The sequence below is a fragment of the Ursus americanus genome, chromosome 5, assembly GCF_024610735.1.
Source record: "Ursus americanus isolate L20-20 chromosome 5, mUrsAme1.1.p, whole genome shotgun sequence".
NCBI classification, from domain to species: domain Eukaryota; kingdom Metazoa; phylum Chordata; class Mammalia; order Carnivora; family Ursidae; genus Ursus; species Ursus americanus.
Genome location: NC_142131.1, coordinates 67,684,570 through 67,706,629, shown reverse-complemented (window position 1 = coordinate 67,706,629; position 22,060 = coordinate 67,684,570). Strand labels below are relative to the sequence as shown.

The 22,060-nt window shown below is 40.6% G+C and overlaps 1 protein-coding gene across 3 annotated transcripts in view; it reads left to right on the top strand.

Annotated features, from left to right (window-relative positions):
• Positions 1-22,060, top strand: part of SNX24 (sorting nexin 24) — a 156,724-nt gene that overhangs the window by 61,263 nt on the left and 73,401 nt on the right. For all 3 annotated transcript variants that reach the window (XR_015724596.1, XM_045794848.2, XM_087862354.1), the window contains exon 2: positions 18,592-18,675. Coding sequence is in view for 2 of the 3 variants with exons in the window: in XM_045794848.2 (XP_045650804.1) it covers positions 18,592-18,675 (84 nt within the window). In the remaining variant the exon portion in view is untranslated. The remainder of the gene's footprint in view (positions 1-18,591; positions 18,676-22,060) is intronic.

Genomic DNA, 22,060 nt, shown 5'->3' with positions numbered 1-22,060 from the left:
ATGATTGCAGAGCTCTTTGTCATTTTACTTCACTAGTCGACTTCAGACACCTTGAACAGGGCTTAGCACGCATTAAGTCCTTAATAAATAGTTGGATAAAGAAGTACCATTGTCATTATTGTCTTTACAGTGTGACCGTTTTATTTTTTTTAAACTTTATTTATTTGAGAGAGAGATAGCAAGAGAGAGCACAAACGGGGTCAGGGAGAGCGAGAAGCAGGCTCCCCGCTGAGCAGGGAGCCGGACACAGGGCTCGATCCTAGGACCCAGCGATCATTACCTGAGCCGAAGGCAGACGCTTCACAGACTTGAGCCAGCCAGGCACCCAAAGTGTGACAGTTTTAAACTGGGCTTATATTGGGACATTAAAACACTTGATAAATATTTTCTTTTCTTAAGAAGAATTGAAATTCTGAGCTTTGAAAGAAGGCTGAGAGTTCTACAGTCTTTAAGAGCTTACTTTCTTCTTGTAGGTGGACATTTTAAAAATACGGGCAGATCCTCTCTAACACCTTTCGGTAGAACAGAAGAAGCTTCTTTGCCCTAAACAGGAGCATCAGGGTGTCTTTTTAGGATCTTCGGTTGTGGGGTTAACAAAATGGCCTGCATCCTTTCATGGGCACAGAGCTTGTCCCTCTCCACCTGCTCTCTGCCCATATTTCAAAGCCAAGCAGCAGAGCTTTGAGGCTGGCGTGCATATTGCAGACTGTCTGTGGCCAAGCAGCCTTCCCTTTCTGGAGTCTAATAAATACATTCAGTACTGAGAGAACACAGGAGGATCTTGGATCTTATCTTCTTGGTCCTATAGAAATATGGAGCCTGACTCATCACGAATGAGACCAGTAATTTTCAGCCTCAAGCTTAGTCTTTGTCTTTTTTGGTAAAAAAAAAAAAAAAAAATTAAATCTGTCTCTCTCTCTCTCTCTCTCTATATATATATATATATACACACACACACACACACACATATATATGTATGTACGTGTGTATGTGTACATTTATATAGAGAATGCTTTAAAGTTTTTAATCTTTCGAATTGCAATTTTTTTGGTTAAGAGTATGTTTCTTAAGAAATAAGCCTAGTACGTCATGTTACTTCATGTCGTGTTGGAGAAATAAAGGCAATTAATAGCCTCAGATTCCATTTAGATTTGTAAGTAACCCGCGATATTCAGGAAGATACTAGATTGTATGGGTACCAACCATATGCCAGGCTGGGTGCTGAGTGCTTTATATACCTTGTCTTATTTATTTACTCCATCACCAGCCCCAAGCCGTAGGTGTGATCTTCTTTTTTTTACATATGAGGAGATTAAGGCTCAAAAGGGATAAGCAACGTCTGTAAGGAAACACAGCTAGCAAGTGGCAGATCTCGATGTCAGGGGTGTCTGACTCTGGATTGGTCTGTCTACCATATCCTGTAGCTTCTACAAAATGGTACTAATTATTAAGACTGATAGTTTCTTTAAAAAGTGAAATACAAACTAGAAAAAAAGAGACTACCAGTTTCTTTTTAATAAAAGAGCTCTATTTCAAAACTATTTTCATAGCTTTCTGGTCCTCGTGAACAGTATTCTTTTGACCAACTACAACAAATTTTCTATAAGAAACCATCTTATTCTGCACAATCTGCCTCTGTCGTGTCTAACTTACTGATTGTTTTTCCTAACAAAAATAACTCATCATGCCTTTGTTGCTATCAGACTGCTGAGCTGGCCTAAGGTGTAGTTGTGTTCATCCCAGTGTGCTGTCCTCCTGTAGATTACTTGCTCTCTTTTCCTTTCTCTCTTTCCTTCCTCATTCATGTCGTAGATTCAACCTGTTCTGTTACCAGGTGCTGTAGGAGGCACTGGGGCTCTAACAGTGAACAAAATAGGTGAGGTACCTTATGGAGCTTTTAATTTGGTGGGAGGACAGACAATAAACCAACCAACCAACATTTGTGATTGTGTGTGTGTACGTGTGTGTGTGTGTGTGTATGAGTGCTAACCCATGGTACGTGCAAAGAGGAAAAATAAGGCCAGGTCTGGGGATCAAGAATGGGGGGGGGGGGCTCCTGGGTGGCTCAGTCATTAAGCGTCTGCCTTTGGCTCGGGGCATGATCCTAGGGTCCTGGGATTGAGCCCCGCATCGGGCTCCCTGCTCTGCTGGGAGCCTGCTTCTTCCTCTCCCTCTCCCCTTGCTTATGTCCCGTCTCTTGCTGGCTGTGTCTCTTTCTGTCAAATAAATAAATAAAATCTTAAAAGAAAAAAAAAAAAAAAAGAATGGGGGGGGACGAAAGTCGCTGATTTAGATGGAGTAGTTAGATAAGACCCCTCAGAGAAGGTGACCTGGAACAGCAGTTGAACAAAATGAGGGGAAAGCTTTTAAGTAGAAGAGGCACTTCAGATCCTAGAGCTGGGAATGTGCTCCATACATTTGACAGTCAACAAGGAGGCGGGTGCAGCTGGACCCCGGGGAGGAAGAAGGATGTGCTAGAGAAATAGAGAAGAAGAGGAATGGGCTCTGGAGCTGGGTGGTGTGGGTCTGGTAGTGCAGGGGTAAGGACCCTGAATTCTGTTCTGGGAGTGATGGAAATCCACTGGAAAGATTTCAGCAGGGGAGTAATGTGATCTGATAGACAATTGCAAAGGGCCACTTCGGCTGCTCTGAAACACAGATTGTTAGAGGGCAAGCACAGGGCAGAGAGAGCAGCTGGCAGGTTGCAAGGTAAGCTCTCAGGCCTGGATGGAGGAAACCACTTCAGATTTGCTGATGACCCAAAGTTTTGCGAAGACACTGGCTCCTGATTTGGATGACAGAATCAGTTTTCAGAAAAATTGCACCATCCTTGTACCGTGGGTTCTCAGTGGGCATTGACAAAGGTAGGCGCAGAAGCCCACCACGTGTATGACTGCCGGTGAACCAGCAGTGGTGACGGAGAGAAAGGTACCCCTTACCCGTAGAGATGGACGGATGGGATCAGTAAGGTAGTCTCACCTGGGATCATCTCTTCCCCTCTCCGTCTTCCAGGAAGTCTCCCCTGTGCTGATAGAGAAACAGTTGTAGCCATGACTAGATGTTGGTAATGACTACAGTAGGTGATGTTCTTGTTTGGATTCCTGCTAAATGCCGGACAGTGGGGCAAATTATTTACACCGATCATCACATTTCATCCTTACAGTAAGCCTGTGTGAAGGGTACCATTAGAAGCTCTGTGTCGTGGCTGAGGAACTTGAGACTGGGACATGTTAAATAACTTGCCCCAAATCATGGATTATCGGTAGAGCCCAGCGGAGAGCAAGAGGAAACACAGGATTCAAAGCCAGGCAGTTTGATTGAAGACCTAGAACTTTTAACCACTGTGTTATACTGCGAATCTGATAGGCGGAATAATAATGAATAATGTTAGCATTGTAATTTATGCAGATTATGGGCTAACTAGGTTTTGTTTTGTTTTGTTTTTGTTTTTGTTTTTAATGGGTTGGAATCTTTTAGACTTATCCTATGAGAAAATCCCTGCTGAGTTTTATACTACTTCAACTATGGACTTTGGAGATGCAATCCATTCATAATTGGGGAATGCCTACATTTCCTTACATCCTGGATTCAACATTTTAGAAGAAACAATGCCAAACTGTGTTTGGTCCAAAAGGTGGTCAGTAGTGCAGGACCTGAACAGGTGGTCATCTGAAGGACATCTATAGGAGCTGGGAAGTTTAATCCAAAAGAGGAAGGCTTTTAAAATGCAGCAAAGGCTTCTCATTGCTAAAATGGTAAAACCATAAACCCCATTATGATCTCAACACCTCTAAATACACATCTCTTCCTACGTGATCAGATCCGGTCTTTTGGCTTTAAATTATATTCACACTGTGATGACTTCCAAATTTACATCTCTGACTAAGACCGAGGCTATAAATTCATTGCAGCTTCGCATCTTCCCTGGGTGTCTCACACGCATCTCGAACTCACCATGGCCAGTACTGAGCTCCTGTTTGCTGCCATAGACTGGCTGATGCCCGGTCTTCCCAGCTTAGGATGGCACCACGTCCGTCAGCCTGCTCAGGCCCCAGTCCTCGCCATTGTATTTGATTCCTCGTTTTGTAAACAGACTCCACTTTCAGTTGTCAGTCTGTCCTGTTGTTTCTGCTTTCACTCACCTCTCTGCACCATCGCTCAGACCTCTTTAACCCTCCTCCCTCCTCATCATTCCAGGCACACAAACATGTCAGGATTTACATGGACCCTCTCTACCCACCCCCAGATAGTGTCACTTCCTTCAGGCCAATGGTAAAGGGAATAATGCACCTCCAAGAATGTCTACACCCTAGTCCCCAGACCTGTGACTGTGTCACTTTCTGTGCAGAAGGGACATCATAGATGTGGTTAAGGTTAAGGACCTTGAGTCACAGAGGCTATTTTGGATTATCTGGCTGAGCCCAGCATCATCATGTGAGTCCTTAAAAGTGGAAAAGGAAGCACAAAAGCAGATCAGAGAAGTATGAGGGAAGGACTGCTGTTGCTGGCTTTGAAGATGGAGAAAGGGGGCCACAAGCCAAAGAATGCAGGTGGCTTCTAGAAGCTGGGAGCTGTGTACTCAACTGACAGCCAGCAAGGAAATGGGGACCCCAGTCCTGTAGCCATAAGGAAGTGGGGACCACCAGTCCTTCAGCCAGCAAGGAAACAGGGACCATAGTCTTAAAACCACAAGGAAATGGGAACATTTTCTCCCAGTGAATCCCCAAAGGGAACGTAGCCCCGCCAGTCCCTTGGTTGTAGTCCCGTGAGACTTGAAGCAGAGAAGCCAGCCAAGCACACTGGTCTCCTCAGCCCTACAAATGTGAGAGAAGAAACGGAGCATTGTGTTTGTACGGCCGGAAGAGAAAACTAATACAAGGTCCCTGCTCAGATAGGTCTTTATCAGTAAGACCTTGCCTGACCATCCCACGTAACAGCCATACCCGCTCTCATCCAGGCCTCTCTGTCCCCATCACCGTGATCTGTTTTCCTCGGTAGCACTTACCACCTAACGTGTATTTACTTGTGTGATTGTCTGTGTCCCCCTTGCATTCAAATGTAAGTAAGCTTTGTTAGGGATCTTAGGGTCCTTCACTGTTGTGTCTCCAGGGACTAGAGCGGAGCCTGGCACGAGCTCGGTACCTGTCCTTGTCAAGCCATTGAATGGAGCTCCCTGTTTGTCTGCTGTCCAGGCTCTAACAGAGGTGCTGGCCTTCCAGGCTGGCTGCACGGTACCTGCTACCTCAGGCCCTTTGCACTTGCTCAGCCTGGTGCGTGCCCTTCGTCTTTGCCTACCTTTACTCTAGGTCTGTTCAGAAACATCATCTCCTGAAAGAAAACTTTCCAGATCCCTGAGAGTAAGTCCTATTTTCCCTTAATGAGTACAGCTCAGATAATAGCTTTCTAAACTTTATGGTTTGTATCATACGTCAGAATTATATATTGTTTTGGCTACTTTATTAATTGCTCTCTTTCTAGTGTTCAGGCACCATAAAGGCTAGGATGATGGGTTCGCCCACCACTGTTCCTGTAGCTCGTTGATGGTGGGCAGTGGATCCAGACTGCGTGAGTTTGTAAATCTGCTCCTAGTTCTGTGTCTAAGTTATGGGCCCCTGGATGGCTTGGTTTCTCACATTTTGAGTGAGAATAATAATAGTACCTACCTCATAGGGTCCCATGTGGGTTAAGCCATTTAATAAATGAAAGTGCCTTGAACACAGCGTAGTACATAGGAAGCACTCAGAAATGTTAGGGGCACCTGGCTGGCTCAGTCGGTAGAGCATGCAACTCTTAATCTCAGGGTCATGAGTTCAAGCCCCACGTTGGGCGCGGAGCCTCCTGAAAATAAAAATAAATTAATAAAGAGCAACATTAAAAAAAAAAAGTGTTAGCTGCTGTTGTTATTGCTACGGAGCATAGCAAAGTGCTTGGCATATGGAAGACGTGCAATAAGTATTCGAGGAATTATGTAAATGAATTCTGTATGATCTTAATGTTTCTGTTTAAAAATGAGTAATTGTCATTTATTACATTTACTCCACTAGAATTTTAGAGGGCAGAATTAGATAAAATTTAGATTAAATTTTTCTTCTGATTATAAGAATAATGTATATGTGCTCTAATGAAAAAATATAGATTGTACGGAAAATCATAATAATTTGTAATTCTGCGACTCAGGCATCCGTTTGGCTGATGTCCTGTGTCATCTCTGATGCCTATTTTATATAGTCAACAGCTTTGTATGGATAAAATATTTTCACCTGCTTTTTCAAGTAGCGTATATTATAAATGCTTCCTTATAACAATGTTGTGGGTTCTTCTTGTCGATTATTTTCTCCTAAAAAAAAGTCTAGTTTATTTGGGGCTTATAATATGTATAACATGAAATAGTTGATAGGAATACATTTGCTGAAATTTAGAGAATATGACTGTACTTTAAATAATAAGACTGTGCCATTTAGATGATCTGTTTAAGGGAAGGTTATGGAAAAGACTGATGCCTAAAGTTGAAGAAGGCTCTGGAGTGGAGGCTGGATGGAGGCTAGGATGGGACTCCTTGGCCTGGAAAGGCTCACCTGTGAGCAGAAGCACTAGGGTAGGCGAGCACACTCTGTGCCGTTGGTGTCTAGCTTAAGGAGGATTTAGGATGGAGTTGTGTGTGATTGGCTCGGGGAGAGCGGTGGAACACAAGATGGGTTGACGGGTTGGGGCCGACTGTGGAGGATTTGGGAGGCAGATGGGAGAGTTGCTTCTTTTTGTAGAAGCCAAGAGCTTGTGATGAGGAGATGCAATGTATAGATCAGTAATTCGAGAGAAGTATGATGGATTCTTTTAGTTCTTCTATATATGACAAGCTATTTCAACCACACATCCCTTCCTCAAGCAAAGCGTGAAGAAGGCTGCCCTCCGGGGTTCATGAAGACCATTCTGTGCTTCCCGCTGGACACTTTGTTGCCCGTTTCCTAATTAGCAATTATTCCTTCCACTTCAAAGCATCTCACAAAGCACCAAGACATTTATTATCCCACGGACTAATACAGTGTGAAATCATTTTACCATTCTTTTTTTTTTTTAAGATTTTATTTATTTATTTATTTTTTAAAAAGATTTTATTTATTTATTCGATGGAGATAGAGACAGCCAACGAGAGAGGGAACACAAGCAGGGGGAGTGGGAGAGGAAGCAGGCTCACAGCGGAAGAGCCTGACGTGGGGCTCAATCCCATAACGTAGGGATCACGCCCTGAGCCGAAGGCAGACGCTTAACTGCTGTGCCACCCAGGCGCCCCAATTTATTTATTTATTTGACAGAGATAGAGACAGCCAGCGAGAGAGGGAACACAAGCAGGGGGAGTGGGAGAGGAAGAAGCAGGCTCCTAGCGGAGGAGCCTGATGTGGGGCTCGATCCTGGAACACTGGGATCATGCCCTGAGCCGAAGGCAGACGCTTAACCGCTGTGCCACCCAGGTGCCCCTCATTTTACCATTCTTATTTTATTAATGGAGATACTATGGCTCTAAGATATTTAGAGATTTGCCCAAGTTAGTAAGTAGTGCCGATAAAATTTATCTCTTTTCCTTCGTTCAAAGCAGGATATAAAAGAGAATAATAGAGCTCATAAAGCATCTGTCTTTCAGAATGCTTCATTGTTCAATGTAATATTTGACGTATTGTCACAACAGTTCAGGTAAGCAAAGAAGCATCAGTATTCATTTTTTACAGAAAGTCTAAGTCAAAGTTATATGATATTGAAACTAATGAAAAACTATGTTAGCCAGTCAACATGTATGACCTGCTGTATTTGAGTGCATTTTCCCCTCACCCTGAATTGATTGACTGGATTTGTGTCATACAGATACAGCTTAAGAGGAAAGGAAAAATGAAGACTTCATAATCAAATAATCAGAGAGCTGCAGCTAAAATTAGTCAGTACTAAGGGTTAGACTGAAAACCTGTAATTCTATAAATACCATGAAACTCAGGGAAAAAATTTCCCTTTATAACCAGAGAGATTTAAAACTAAAACATTTAGCAGAGACGATGTCATTATTAGGATATCTGAAAGTAATGTACACACGGAAAAGTTACCAATACTACGTAAACATGTACAAGTAAAAACAAAATGTATCTAACCCGTTCTAGAACCGTAAGTTAGTTGAAACGCTGCTACTTTGTTTTAAGTACCCAGACTCTAAATAGTATATCCAGAGCTCTGTTTCTTGATGTCTGAATCTTGGAAAATCTTTAGTGTCCCTCCACTTTGAAATAGAAACTGAGTTTCTGCACCCCTGTATTACCTCCCCTCCATACTCAGTTCCCACTATGTATGTGATTTCAATTTCATCACTAAAAATGAACATCATGACTTTTTATTTATTACTTTGTAACTTGAAGCACTTTCCTCACCAATTTTGAGCAGTGTCCTTTGACTACCAGTTATATAAGATGAAAACAATTTGTTCCCCATTTGCTTTCTTTCTCCATTTATCTCCTGTTTTCTGCTAGTTATGTCATTACTTTTTATACTGACAAAAAAAATGTTTACAGTCTGTTCTGTGAAAAGAATTGCCTTATGTTGTATAGGTTCAGTCTAAAAACTGAGTACGTTAGTTGGTGTTCCCAATATTATAATTATATGTGTGTGTACGTGTGTTTATGTATATTTTCACTGTGTAATCAAGTGTTCGGAACTGTGGAGAATGAAATGTCTTCCTTATAAATTACAGAATCTGCTCAGTGGAGACTATTCCCAGCATTTTCTCAAACAGCCACTCTTTTCTTCTTCTCTGGACTGCCCCAAATCTTGTTATATTTATTTCGTTGTATATTTGGAATTGTATACTGGAATCGTATTTGCAATTGTATCCATTTTGTTTGGTTGTTCTGTATACCATTCTCTTTGGTTGGTTTTCTTGGAATTTTTAAGCAGCCTTTTTTTTTTTTCCTTCCCAGAAGCGAACATCTTGACACCATCACTAAAAGCTTATTATCTATAATTGATATTAATCTTACCAATTTTCTTCGGCACGCTTCTTGGAACCCTCTGGCTTCTTACTCTAATTTGAATATTTTTCAGGCTACCAAGCTGCCATGTTAGGATTTTTCCAGCATTTTTCTTTCTAGGTTAGGGGCATAGTTTTTTGGCTTCTCCTCTAAATTCCATTTTTAAGAAGTAACTTCAAAGAAAATTTCATCCAAGTCTACATAATCTGTAAAATGCTCCTGCGTATCCGAAAAGAGCACTTTACCTTCTTCTTGGTGGAAAATTTGCCTGGGTGTGGAATTCTATGTTAGAGATCATTTGCCATCAAACTTTGAAGTACATTAAGCTAAAATTTTGAACCGGGTTTTCTCTGGATTTCTGGAGACTCTTATTTGTCTGTGTGCCAAGTACTTCAGCCACAAGCGCTTTCTTTGTAGGCACGAGCAACAGAGTAGCCTGTGAGGAAGCTATGTCCGTATGACCATGAAACCCCTGTGTGCTTCCTGCCGGGGATGTCCTCAGCCTCCTGATAGCAGCCACTGGATAACGTTGCCTTCTTCTATATTCATTTATGGCGTCCCACATCATAGTCTTTGATGGTGATAAAAACAATGGCTGGCCTTTCGTGTTACTTTTAATATATTTTTTGATATATACTTTGGTATATATTTATATTATTTTATTATATATTATATATTTTATATATCAAATATAAATTATACATTTAAAATATTAAAATATATTATATATATTTAAAACTATATAAAGCATATATAAAACAAGTGTATATATAAAATATATAAAAATATATTACTTTTATATATTTTTGAGTTCTTTGTTGTGATTCATCTATCTATTGACAATTCTACGTCTTCAGTAATTTTTTGCAAAAAGTTGGGGGAGGGGTTGGGGCACCTGGGTGGCTCAGTTGGTTAAGCAGCCAACTCTTGGTTTCGGTTCAGGTCATGATCTCAGGGCCCTGGGACCATGCCCCACGTGGGGCTCCCTCCTCAGCAGGGAGTCTGCTCAAGGATACCCCTCTCCCCACTCCAGTGCACCATGCATGTGCACGCTCTCTCTCTCTCAAATAAGTAAATTAAAAATCTTAAAAAAAAAAAAAAAAAAGTACGTGTGGGGTATTCGTTTTCTGAGTTTGCCCACAGCCAAGATGGCCTTTTTGTGCCTTTCCATGTGAATGATAATTTGGATGATTATGAAATAATACGCTAATAAAACTTTGCCAATGTTGCTCCACTTTCTGTAGGGGAGGCATTAAAGTGTGGCAGAGAAGAAGTTTGGGGTCCCCCTAATCTTGGTTCCTGCTTTTTCTCATCTATATTTTGCAAGTGTTTTTTTTTTCTGTATGTTATTGTAATTTAAAAAACAAAAAAACAAAAAAAAGAGTAGGTAGATGTCTTATTTTTCCCAGTGATATGGTAAATACTTTTGATCTTCCTGGGTTAGGAAACTTAGATTTCCTTTTGTTTTTGATATTTGCTCTTGCTCTAAGTTTGTTTTTCTTATTATATTTTGTTCTCTCATCAGAGGTTTTTCTTATTTTGGGGAGTCCTTTCGGTGTCGTGAATTTTCTTTGCAAAGAAGCATTGTTTTAAAAAAGTAAACACATTTATTCATGCCCAGTTCTTACAGAGCTGTTCTTTAATGTCAGTTTCTTACAGAATTGTTCTATAACCAGCAGTGGTTGATTTGGAACAGTCTATCTTTTTCCTAAAAATATTTTAAAATTCATGAAATCTACATGTTTTCTAAGGCATGAAGAAAGCTATTAGTTTCTCTGCAACCAAATATAATAAAATGTATTAATTATTATGTCTCTCAGTTTATCAGTGTGGCATCTTGATTTAGAGGAAATATGATTTAAGGCTCAGAATAAGAACAAATTAAATTTTTATACTAGCTTTATCGAACTGTATACCTAGTCATTGAATATCATAGTAATTTATAACTAGAAGGTTTCTTACCATCTTTCCCTCATAGAAAAATTGTCATGGAATTCATACCTGTTAAGAGCCTGGCCCCCAAAAGGCACACAGTAGGGGCGCCTGGGTGGCTCAGTCGTTAAGCGTCTGCCTTCGGCTCAGGGCGTGATCCCAGCATTATGGGATCGAGCCCCACATCAGGCTCCTCTGCTGGGAGCCTGCTTCTTCCTCTCCCACTCCCCCTGCTTGTCTCTCTCTCACTGGCTGTCTCTCTCACTGGCTGTCTCTGTGTCAAATAAATAAATAAAATCTATAAAAAAAAAAAGGCACACAATAAATGGCTCTTTTAGAGGCCTATCTTTTTGTACGTGAGATAACAACCTTTTAAATTTTATCTTTCATGCTTATTCCTAGTCAAGAAAGAGAATATTTGAAGCCCAGAGTTGATTTCAAGCCTAGAGTTAATATTTGGGCCATGTTGTTCTAATTGAATAAGTATTAAAACATGCATAAGAGAAGTCGTATTTGAAGCTGGTAGTTGTCCTTTGTGTGTATCTCATGTTCTCAGCGTAACAATTTTGTGACCCAAAACACTTAGAGCACTGAGCTTTAAGCTTTATTTGGTTTTTTGGTGGGTTTTTAAAAAGATTTCATCTGTTTATTTGTCACAGAGAGAGCACAAGCAGGGGAGGGGCAGGGGGGTTGGAGAGGGTGGGAACAGACTCCCTGCTGAGCAAGGAGCCTGATGTGGGGCTCAATCCCAGGACCCTGGGATCATGACCTGAGCTGAAGGCAGACGCTTAACTGACTGAGCCACCAAGGTGTCCCAAGTTTTATTTGTATATAGAATCCCCATCTGTAGTTAGGAGGCATTTAAATTATTTATTAGATATTTTTAGCCTGTTACAGGAAAAACTTTGTTTTTGCTTTGATTACTAGTGGATAACTTCATAAAGTATGAGCTTCTGAAGTCAAGAGGCCATTCAACCTGGAGTATGGGTTAAGTCTTTCTTTAGCTTAAGTTTATTTTATTTCTTAAAATACGTTCCTGGAAAATTGGGTGTCGACCCAAATTTTGAAATATTTTATCATGGACTTCCAGTTTAATTGCAGAGATACTATCACCTAGGGAAAAAAAATTGGCTCCAACACGTAATCAAAACCACACTTAGGAATGGAAGTCTTGTCTTTAACATATCTATTTTTCTTTTCAACTTAAATTTAATGACTTAATAATGTTCCCAGGACTGTGGATAGAATTTAGTCACATGAACGATATAATTTGTGGTGTTTTTTTTTTTTTTAAAGCAAACCTAATGGAAGCCTTAATATGTTTTTTTAGTTACATGAAGCCTCTGTGCTTTATACAGAGGGATTTCTGGAAATCTTTGAGGACAAGTATATCTCCAAGAGTAGAGGGTTAGACAGGAAGGTGGGGTCTCTGTGTGATTTTATGAGATAGTTGGAATGGAAACTTATGCCACTATACACACTGGTTAAAATACATCCAGTTAATTCTCATTTCACTCACCAGCTTGCCAAAGTGACTAACAGGGAGTGTTGGTTAGGATGGGCCAGACATTCCATATCCTATTAGCTGGTGTGTAACTTTGTAGATTTGAGGGCAGGGGGTAAATTTGGCAAAGTTTTTGATTATTCATCCTCTGTGTGTGTGTGTGTGTGTGTGTGTGTATACACACGTGTACAGAAACAAGGATTATGTATATATCTATATATAAATAAAACACATAAACACATACAGTTTGCCATTGAACAGTGTGGGTTTGAACTGTGTGGGTCCGCTTCTATGTGGATTTTTCTTTCAATAAATATAGTACATTACTGTAAACGTATTTGTTCTTTATGATTTTCTTAACATATTCTTTTCTCTAGCTTACTTTATTGTAAGAATACAGTATACAATACACGTAATATACAAATACTGTTAATCAACTGTTTATGTTCTAGTCATTAGTAGGCTATTGGTAGTTAAGTTTTGGGGGGGTCAGAAGTTATACATGTGTTTTCGATTGCATGAGGGGTTGGTGCCCCTAACCCCTGTGGTGTTCATGCATCAACTATATAAACATACATATATAAACATGTACATATATACATATATAAACATGTACATATATACATATATAAGCATACATGCATACGTACTGTACAAAATAGGACAGTGACTTCATATCTACCTTAGGGTTCTAATTAAATAAAGTATGGTAACAATTATACGTAGGAGTACTAGGTAGCCATTGAAGAATTAGGCATTGCAAAATGTGCGATAAGTAAAGATGTTCAACGTGTACTAAATAAATAAAATAAGGTTAAAAAATAAAATTAGTAGACGTGAAGTAGCAGGACTGTATGATGTGGCTACAGTTGTGTAAGAAGGTAACAACTTCTGTGTACATGGGTACATACAGAGCTAGTGTGCGTAGGGACAATTTGTGAAAGGATATTTAAGATCCCTCTTGCCTTGGCAAGGACTTATACAAGTCTCTTATGTAAGAAACTTATACTTTTTTAAGTTTACAGTCTTTGGAATTTTTGAAACTTTTTTTGATAAGTACATACTATTTTTTTTTTAAGCGAATACCATAGAAGCTATCATTTGGAACCACGGTATAAGGAGATTGAGGGGGCAGTGTGAGCACAGATCCTGACAGGAGGAGGTAGTATAAAAAAGTATCCTTCTACTCTACGGAGTTGTATGCTTTTTATAGAGATCAGTGGTCTGGTTCTATTGAAAGGAGCACAGCCACCAAAGAGTGGAGGGTAAAGACCTCATGACACCACGAGCATTGCCCTTGCTAAGTGTCTTGTGCTCCTGAGAAGCCCATCCAGGGGACAGAACCTCCAGGGAGAAAGGAATGGAAGGTGTTTTCCTTACTCCAGAACATTTCCCCCAAGAAATGGGACTGTCTAAAGAACTCTGCTCGTTGGGAGTCAATATTATGCAGTGGTTAGAAGGGCAGATTCAGGAACTGAGTTGCTGGGTTCCAAATGCACCTCTACTGTGGTCAAGTTACTTAGTCCTTGCCTCAGTTTCCTGACCTATAAAATGGGGATAATGCTACCTATTTCTTTTGGGGTGGTGAGAATTAAATGAGTGGTAATTATGAGTAAAGAGCTTGGAGCAGGGCCTGTACATCGTAAGTGCTAGAAAAGCCCTTGTTGTCCCTCTTGTTATTACTATTTGATGGGGAAGAAGGACTGAAATGCTTTAAAAATAGTGATTAAAAATTTGACTGGCCTTAAATTGTACATTTTATTTGACACATGCTACTTTACAAAGAACATATTGCTATGATATGTAAAACGTAAGTCGAGAATATATGCATCGAATCACTCTTATATGCTTGGTTAGTTATGGAAATACTGAAGAAATGTGGTATCCAACTTCCCTTTCTTTTCTACTTAATGTCTCTTTTTTCCCCTGGCTGCTTTTCAGATTTTCTCTTTCTTACTGGTTTTAAAGAATTTGGTTATGATTTGCCTCAGATTTGGGGTTTTTTCCCCCTATGTTTCTTGTATTTGGATCCACTGGTCTTTTTAGATCTGTGGGATTATAGTTTCCATCAAATTTGGAAATATTTTGGTCATGATTTCTTTAAATATATTTGTCTTTTCTGCCAGCCTCAGTCTCCTGTCTCTCCTCTCCTGTGGGGACTCCAATTATATGTACGTTCTGCTGTTTCACGTTGTCCCGTAGTTTACTGATGCTCTGTTTAGCTGTTCTTTAGTTTTTGTTCCCTCTCTTTCATTTGGGACAGTTTCTGTTGCTGGGTCTTTAAGTTCACTTACCTTTTCTTCTGTAGTGTCTAGTCTGTTATAAATCCCATGCAGTGTATTTTTATTTTAATCATAGATGTTCTTGATTTCATCAGTGGGACCCAGACTTTCTGTGTATCGTTTTAGTATCTCCCATGGTCATGATCGCCCTTTCCTCTGGATTCATAAATAAAATAAATTGCCTTAGAGTAATGACTTTGATGCTTTTGTCTACTAATTTTATCATCTGTGTTATTTCTGGATCGGTTTCTATTGACTGGTTTTTCTTCTTATTATGAGTTGTCTTTTCCCGCCTCTTTTTGATTGGATGCTAGACCCTATGAATTTTATCTTATTAGGTACTAGATATTTTTATATTCCTAAAAATATTCTTGAGCTTTGTCCTGTCATGTTGTTAAGTTACTTGGAAACAGTTTATACTCTTTAGGTCTTGTTTTAAGCTTTTTTACACTGGACTAAAAGAGCCTTTAGTCTGTAGTTAATTTTGTCCCACCACTGAGGCAAGACCTTTCTGAGAACTCTAGCTAATGTTTCATGAACTATGAGGTTTTCTAACCGGGCATTTGGAAACAGGCTGTATGCCCAGTTATCTGGGAGCTCTGAGCACTGTTCTCTCTAATGTCTTCCTGTCCTTGGGTAAGTTTCCCCAGTCCCATGTGTTGACAAGGGTTCAGCTGAATGCTGGAGGGAGACCTCTGGCAGGTCACAGGGGTCCTTTCTGTGTGTAGCTCATTCTTGTCCAGTACCCTGTCCTTGGAACTGGCTTCCCCTCACTTCTCCTCAGGGCTCTGACTGGGGTAACTGTGGGGCTCAACTTTGTTTCTTTTGTCTCTCACTCTTCTTCATTTCCTCATGTCTAATGTCTTGGGAACCATCTTTCCCACATACTTTGAGTTGTTTCAGGTGGGAGGGTAAATCTGCTCCCTGTTACGCCATCTTGACCAGACATGGAAATCACCCTGCCCTAGGCTTTAATTTAAAAAAAAAAAATTTTTTTTTAACAGAAATAAAAAAAAAAAGTTATTGTCCACCCACTCCCAGTCTGAAATTCCAGAGGCAGCCACGTTCAACTTTTTCCTGGTATTTGCCTCCAGATGTTGTACCGACTCTCACCACCGCTCTTCCTGGGGAGACCTTCTCCGACGCTGCACTGTCTGAAACAACACCCTCGTTCAGCTCTGTGTCATTGCCCTGCTGCCTTGTTCTCTGTAGGACTTTTTATTTCCTGACTTTGTTGTATTCATGCATGCGTTTGTAGTCGGCCTCTGTCACTAAATAGGATGCATGCTCCTCGAAGCCTGAGCTCTTGCCTCTTTTGTTCACTGCTGAATCCCCACAGCCCTAGAGCAACTTCTGAGTACGTTGTAGTCACTCAGTAAGTATCTGCTAAATAAATAAATGAACGAACGCCCAATACTGTGCTGCTTGCTTTCCCAGCATCTTCTTGTGCTGTCCCTACCTTAGCGGTAGGTAATAGCTACTCGGAGTTTGCCAAGAGAACAAAGCAGGAAAAAGATTCTCCAGGAAGCTGGGAAACATGTATCAGAAACTCTTAAAAAAACAAAACAAGGGGCGCCTGGGTAGCGCAGTCGTTAAAGTGTCTGCCTTCGGCTCAGGGCGTGATCCCGGCGTTATGGGATCGAGCCCCACATCAGGCTCCTCCGCTATGAGCCTGCTTCTTCCTCTCCCACTCCCCCTGCTTGTGTTCCCTCTCTCGCTGGCTGTCTCTGTCACATAAATAAATAAAATCTTTAAAAAAATAAAAAATAAAAAACAAAACAAAACAAAGCAAAACTATTGCTGCGGAATTCAGGAAAATAAGATTTATTAAATTGGTTCCATTTCTTGCTTCACATTGTCCTGGAAACTCTGATTAACCAACTTCCTTTCCAAGATATTTTCCCAGAATTTAAAAAGAAGTCTGAACAATATTACGTATGTTGTATATTTTTAAAATGGCAGCATAATAAAAATATTAGCATGAAAATGTACCACGTGTGTGTGTGTGTGTGTGTGTGTGTGTGTGTGTACAAACCGCCCCCCTCCCCGCCACCCCCATGAATTGAGTGACTGAAAAGTAAGTGTGGAACTTGGTAATGGAGCCATCTGGTCGATAGAAGGGATGACATTCCGGGAGGCAGTCGCTGGGTAATATGTCTCATCCCTGGCCTTCACGAGGGTGACCCGGTAGGCTGAGCCTTTCCCAGTCTTCAGCTTGCTTCTTCTGTGGATTCTGCAGCAAACGTGCCAATTAAAGTGGTGGGTGTGATGACGACACTCAACTTCATTTCTTTCCTGCCGTTCAGCAGATGGAAAGTACTTCTCCTGCTCCCACATTGTCCTCATTTAACTCTGGGGCCTGACACTAAAAAGGGACTCTGTGTCCTATTACCCAAGCCCGTGTGTTGAGCTGAGCTGCTTTTGTTTGTTTCTCAGAGTGTTTTCCTCATCCTATTCCTGGCAGCGTCTTTGAAGGAGAAGAATTTACTTTGGTGAATTAGTAAACAGAGTATTTTCCTAAAAAATAGTGTACATACATCTGAGACTTGGAACCGTATGGATGTGTTTTTAGAAGAGAGTATTTTCACTAATTGACCAAAGAAAAGTATTTTTTAGGGCGGTTTCTTGGAAAACCAAATGTTAGTATAAGATATTGGTTAAACTGGTAAATATTTACCCTTTGCTTTAATAAAAGCAGGTTTCTCAAGCTGAGTCATGCGACAGAAGATTTTGTTTCTGATTCGAAGAAGTACAAATCCACAAATACATTTTGCGTTTGATGATATAATTTTGTTCTTTTCGAAAAAGTCATACTTACAGATGAGGTAGAAATGTAGAGCCATAGAGGGTCTGTTTTCATAATGACGGTGTGTGCCCTTGTGTTTCATGTGCTAACTTGAGTTTTCTCAAGAGTTAGCATGCTTTTAATGCTTTTTGGTGTCCTGTGACCTCAACTCGAGTTTTTTCCAGAAGGGCAACTGAAACAAGAAATTAGGCTCACTAACTCATCGAACAATATTCCATCATCTTGGCGTTGTCCACATCTTGCTCAGCAAAACAGGAGTCAAAGACACACTCTTGAAAATAACAGATCACCTTCTCTTCCATCCTCACCCAGCATCCTGTCCCCACCCCATCTTAACATTGTGTTTTCATGAGCGTTTCATCATATTTCTCATCCTTGTTCCCAGTCTTGACCCACTGACCTAAGAATCAAGAAAATGTCATGTTAGTGCCTACTAATTACTGCACCCAGAGAGCCTTTTCTTCTGGCCTTTCAACCTTCTGGAGGTGGGAGCTCAAGCTGTCACTGGCATCACGCAGGGAAAATGAGCCTTTACTACATTTTCCCTGTTTTGCAAACAGCAGGAATAGGCCCAGCTGAGACTAGAGATGAATATGCAGGTGAGGAAGAAATTAACCTAAAATGCACTGCTGTTTGCCGGATTGTCTTACAGATGACACAGCAGGGCTGTCGTTGTAATACCCTAATGCCCATAATGGAATGCTGGGGCCTTCCATTTCCCCCAGTCTCTCGCTTTATTTCAATACCATCATACTCATTTGGCAAAACAATTTTAAGGGAGGAGTGTGCTCTGATTAGAAAGTTAAGGAGCCCGTGAACACGTTTAAGTTTCTGTTGTTTTTAGACACGTTAAGGGGGTACTTCAGTTGGTACTAACTAAAGCATTTGGCTTGAGGGCTCGTTAATCAGTGCTGTTGGACCAGGGTCTCCTGAGCCTTCTTGGTGTGGGGGCATCAGCTACTGTATTTAAAGGGATGAAATACATCATGGTCACAAACTAACCACACCCGACGACTGAGGGTTTTGAACAGTGGAATTAATCTCTTTAAATTTTTTTTTCCTTAGGTGTTTAAGATAGAAGTGCTAATGAACGGAAGAAAACATTTTGTTGAAAAAAGGTACAGCGAATTTCATGCCTTGCACAAAAAGGTAACTTTTTTTCCCCCCTTTTTCCTTACAGGGTAGATGCTAGAAGGTTAAGACTGCTTTCTGTGTTTTCTGAGAGCGTGAATAGTTCTTGGCACAGTAGGATTTCTTTGATCATGAATTAAGTTTTCTTTTAAATTATTCAGTCCCTTGAAGGTGTGCTTTCCGAGGACGTGGGTTTTCTGTTAAGATCTTTTACATAAATAGATGGGAGGTTGCAAGCTCTTGGCAGGTATTGCCCTGGGCGTGCGAGGTTCCGAGAGAATCAGACTCAGACCTGAATCTCTCCATGAAATAGACTTAACGTGCTTTACAAAAAGGAGAGAAAGAAGCAGATATTGATTTTACAGGGAGAAATTTATTAAAAGCAACTCACACTTACATGTTCCTGGAAAAGATAACATATATGGCACATGTATTCAAGGATGCTTTGACGCCCGTGTCTAAGGAGAACGTGTATGATTCTTTTGAATTAAGGCCACTCACTGGACAACATGGGTGTTGGAGTCCTTGGATTCATTTCATTACAAGTCTTAGAGAAAAGACACAAGAGTACGGAAGGAATAGCTGAGTTTGGGGAGAAATAGTAAAGAATAGAAGAGTGAATATTTTTTAATTTTCTACCAAAATTTAATGTTTTGCAGGTTAGGAATTATTATTGGGGTGCTGACATTACCTTAATACCTAGACATAGCTTGTGAATATATAGACAGGTGTATGTGGATATACCCACATGCATAAATACACACACACACACACACACACGCACGTAAATGTATGCCCTAATTCATTTTCTTCACTTCTGTCACTTTATTAGGTAGGAAGTTAGATGGGAAGATACTAAGTGAATATGTTAAGGAAGATAGTCTATTCTTTTAATTTCATTAAAGACCTGTTAAATTTTCTGGGAACTGTCAGTGCATAAATGATGTGACAATGTGCTTATTCTGTATTAAAAGTTTTTTTTGTGTGTTTCTTTAAAAATTAAATTTCCCTCCTTTTTTTTAAGTCAGGAGACTGGAATATTGAGTATAAACTCTGACAGGATATTATGGAGAAATTAGTGAAACTCTTTCCCTCTGTATACTTTTCTCTTATGATGGCAAGGGAAATAGACATGTCGTTCTTCAGTTAAATTTTTGTTAAATCCAGATTTACTTCCAAGAGGAACAGTGCAGGTGGATGTGGATTTAGACCAGACGTTGCCGTGAGCCTTTACAAAAGCTCCTACCTGGGGATCTTAAAGAGGAACAAACCTGGAGTCTGGGTCTCGATGCCTTCGTGAGGGATTCTGTTTTTGCTTGCTTGCGTTGCAAGGAAAGACATTCTAGGGAGATCTCCGTGGGGTACTTCGTGAAATAAATTCTTACACTGAGATTAAAACCAGAGCTCCAGCCCCTGCTCAGCCTCTCATGAGCCAGGGACGGACAAGGGGCCCTGTCACACGCAGGCTGCCTTCCTCACCTCCCTGCTCGCTGTGACCTCGACACAACCTCGCTGTTCCCACCAGATACTCGGGGACCTCTCCACACCAGGCACAGCAGGTGACTGCCAATTAGGCCCGCCCTGCGCGAGAGGCTCCCATGCCTCTCACCACCGCAGGGTCCTTCCTCCGGTTCCCTAACGTGACGTTACTTTCTCCCCAGTGATGATCGGCAGTTGTCAGATACACAGAGTCAGAAAAAATGTCTAGGTTTTCTCGGACTCTTCCTTCAATGTCTGTAGTTCTTGTTAATAATTTTAGCTATTCTTGTAATCATAGAATCAGGCCTGCCAGAGTGGAGAGTAGAAATTCTCAAATTTCTCAGTTTTGTATGTTTAAAACATCCCAACAGGGACGTGGAGATAAAAATAGCTTCGTGATGCAGAGTTGTAGTTATGTTTTTATTTACTTCTATATTGTGGCGCAGAAAGCAGCTGCCGGAAGTCTCCTTTCCTTGCCCCAGTGCAATTGCATGTGATTTGGCTAAAAGGTGACTGTAGCAGATAGTTAAGTATAAATCATGGTAGGGTGTGAAAAAGCAGAAGTCTGTCATCTTGACTGTAAGATTGTGTTAAGGATGGAAATCAGCAAAAAATTTACTCAGAATGCACAAGTTTTATTGATTGCTACTGCCATGTACAACTTGACCATTTTATGACCATTTGGATACCCCGGTTTCCATATTTGAATTTTGTGATGTGTGTTGAGTGTTGTATTTTTATGTAAAATATTTTCCTTTTGCATTCGGTCAAATCTCTCATTTGAGGTGAGGTGAAATATTCACCTGTTTCGGCAGTCTGTGCAATTTGCCATGTTGTCAGTGTCCTGGTTTTTCTGACATTTTGTATTGTATTTCTTACTTGTTAAATGTGTTTGGCCGGTGTCCCCATGTTGATTCTAAAATGATATATGAGCCCCTAACCAAGCACTGTACATCTTTAGAATACTAGGTACATAGCTCTTGTCCATGTTCTGCAGACAGACAAGTACCCCTCCTGACTTACTGTCGGGCTGATTTTGATGCAGAAGCTAAGACCGTTACCCATTTCACACTCCATCTGGTTGTCTAAGGAAAGTTCTTCATGATTATTACTTCCCCCCAGTTTTTATAATTGTTGATAGTAAAATGCAAAGATAATATCCCAATTGTTAACACATTTCTTAGGATTTCTTTCTTTTTGTTGGAAACATTCAAAGGGTGTTTTGTTGTTTTCTTTTTTCCTTTCCAGTAAATTTTTTTTTAAAGATTTTATTTATTTATTCGACAGAGAGAGAGACAGCCAGCGAGAGAGGGAACACAAGCAGGGGGAGTGGGAGAGGAAGAAGCAGGCTCCCAGCGGAGGAGCCTGATGTGGGGCTCGATCCCAAAATGCCAGGATCACACCCTGAGCCGAAGGCAGACGCTTAACCGCTGTGCCACCCACGCGCCCCCCTTTCCAGTAAATTTTAGACTATAAGGCTAACTTTGCAAAAAGTTTGGGGACAGGGGAAATGATCCATTGTTACCTACACATATTTCTACTGTTCTACTGTAATTCCTCTTTTCCTTCTTTTCTTGAATTTTTTTTTAAGATTTTATTTTCAGGCAATCTCTATACCCAACCTGGGGCTCGAAAGCACAACCTTGAGATTAAGAGTCAGTTACTCCACCAACTGAGCCAGCCAGATGCCCCTCTTTTCTTGAATTTTTTTAAGTAAAGCAAATGCTTCTGTGCTAACCATGTTCCTGCATGGTAGGAATTCTAGTGTAGAAGTTCAGTGTAGGTCTTGGAAGCAGAATGTTGCTGAGCCTTCCTGTACTTCTTCCTGGATCTCAAGTCCTTGGAGCAAGATGCAAGATGTTTCTGTGTCTCAGATTCCCCATTTCTATGGTAGGAATAATGACAGTACTCACTTCATAGGATT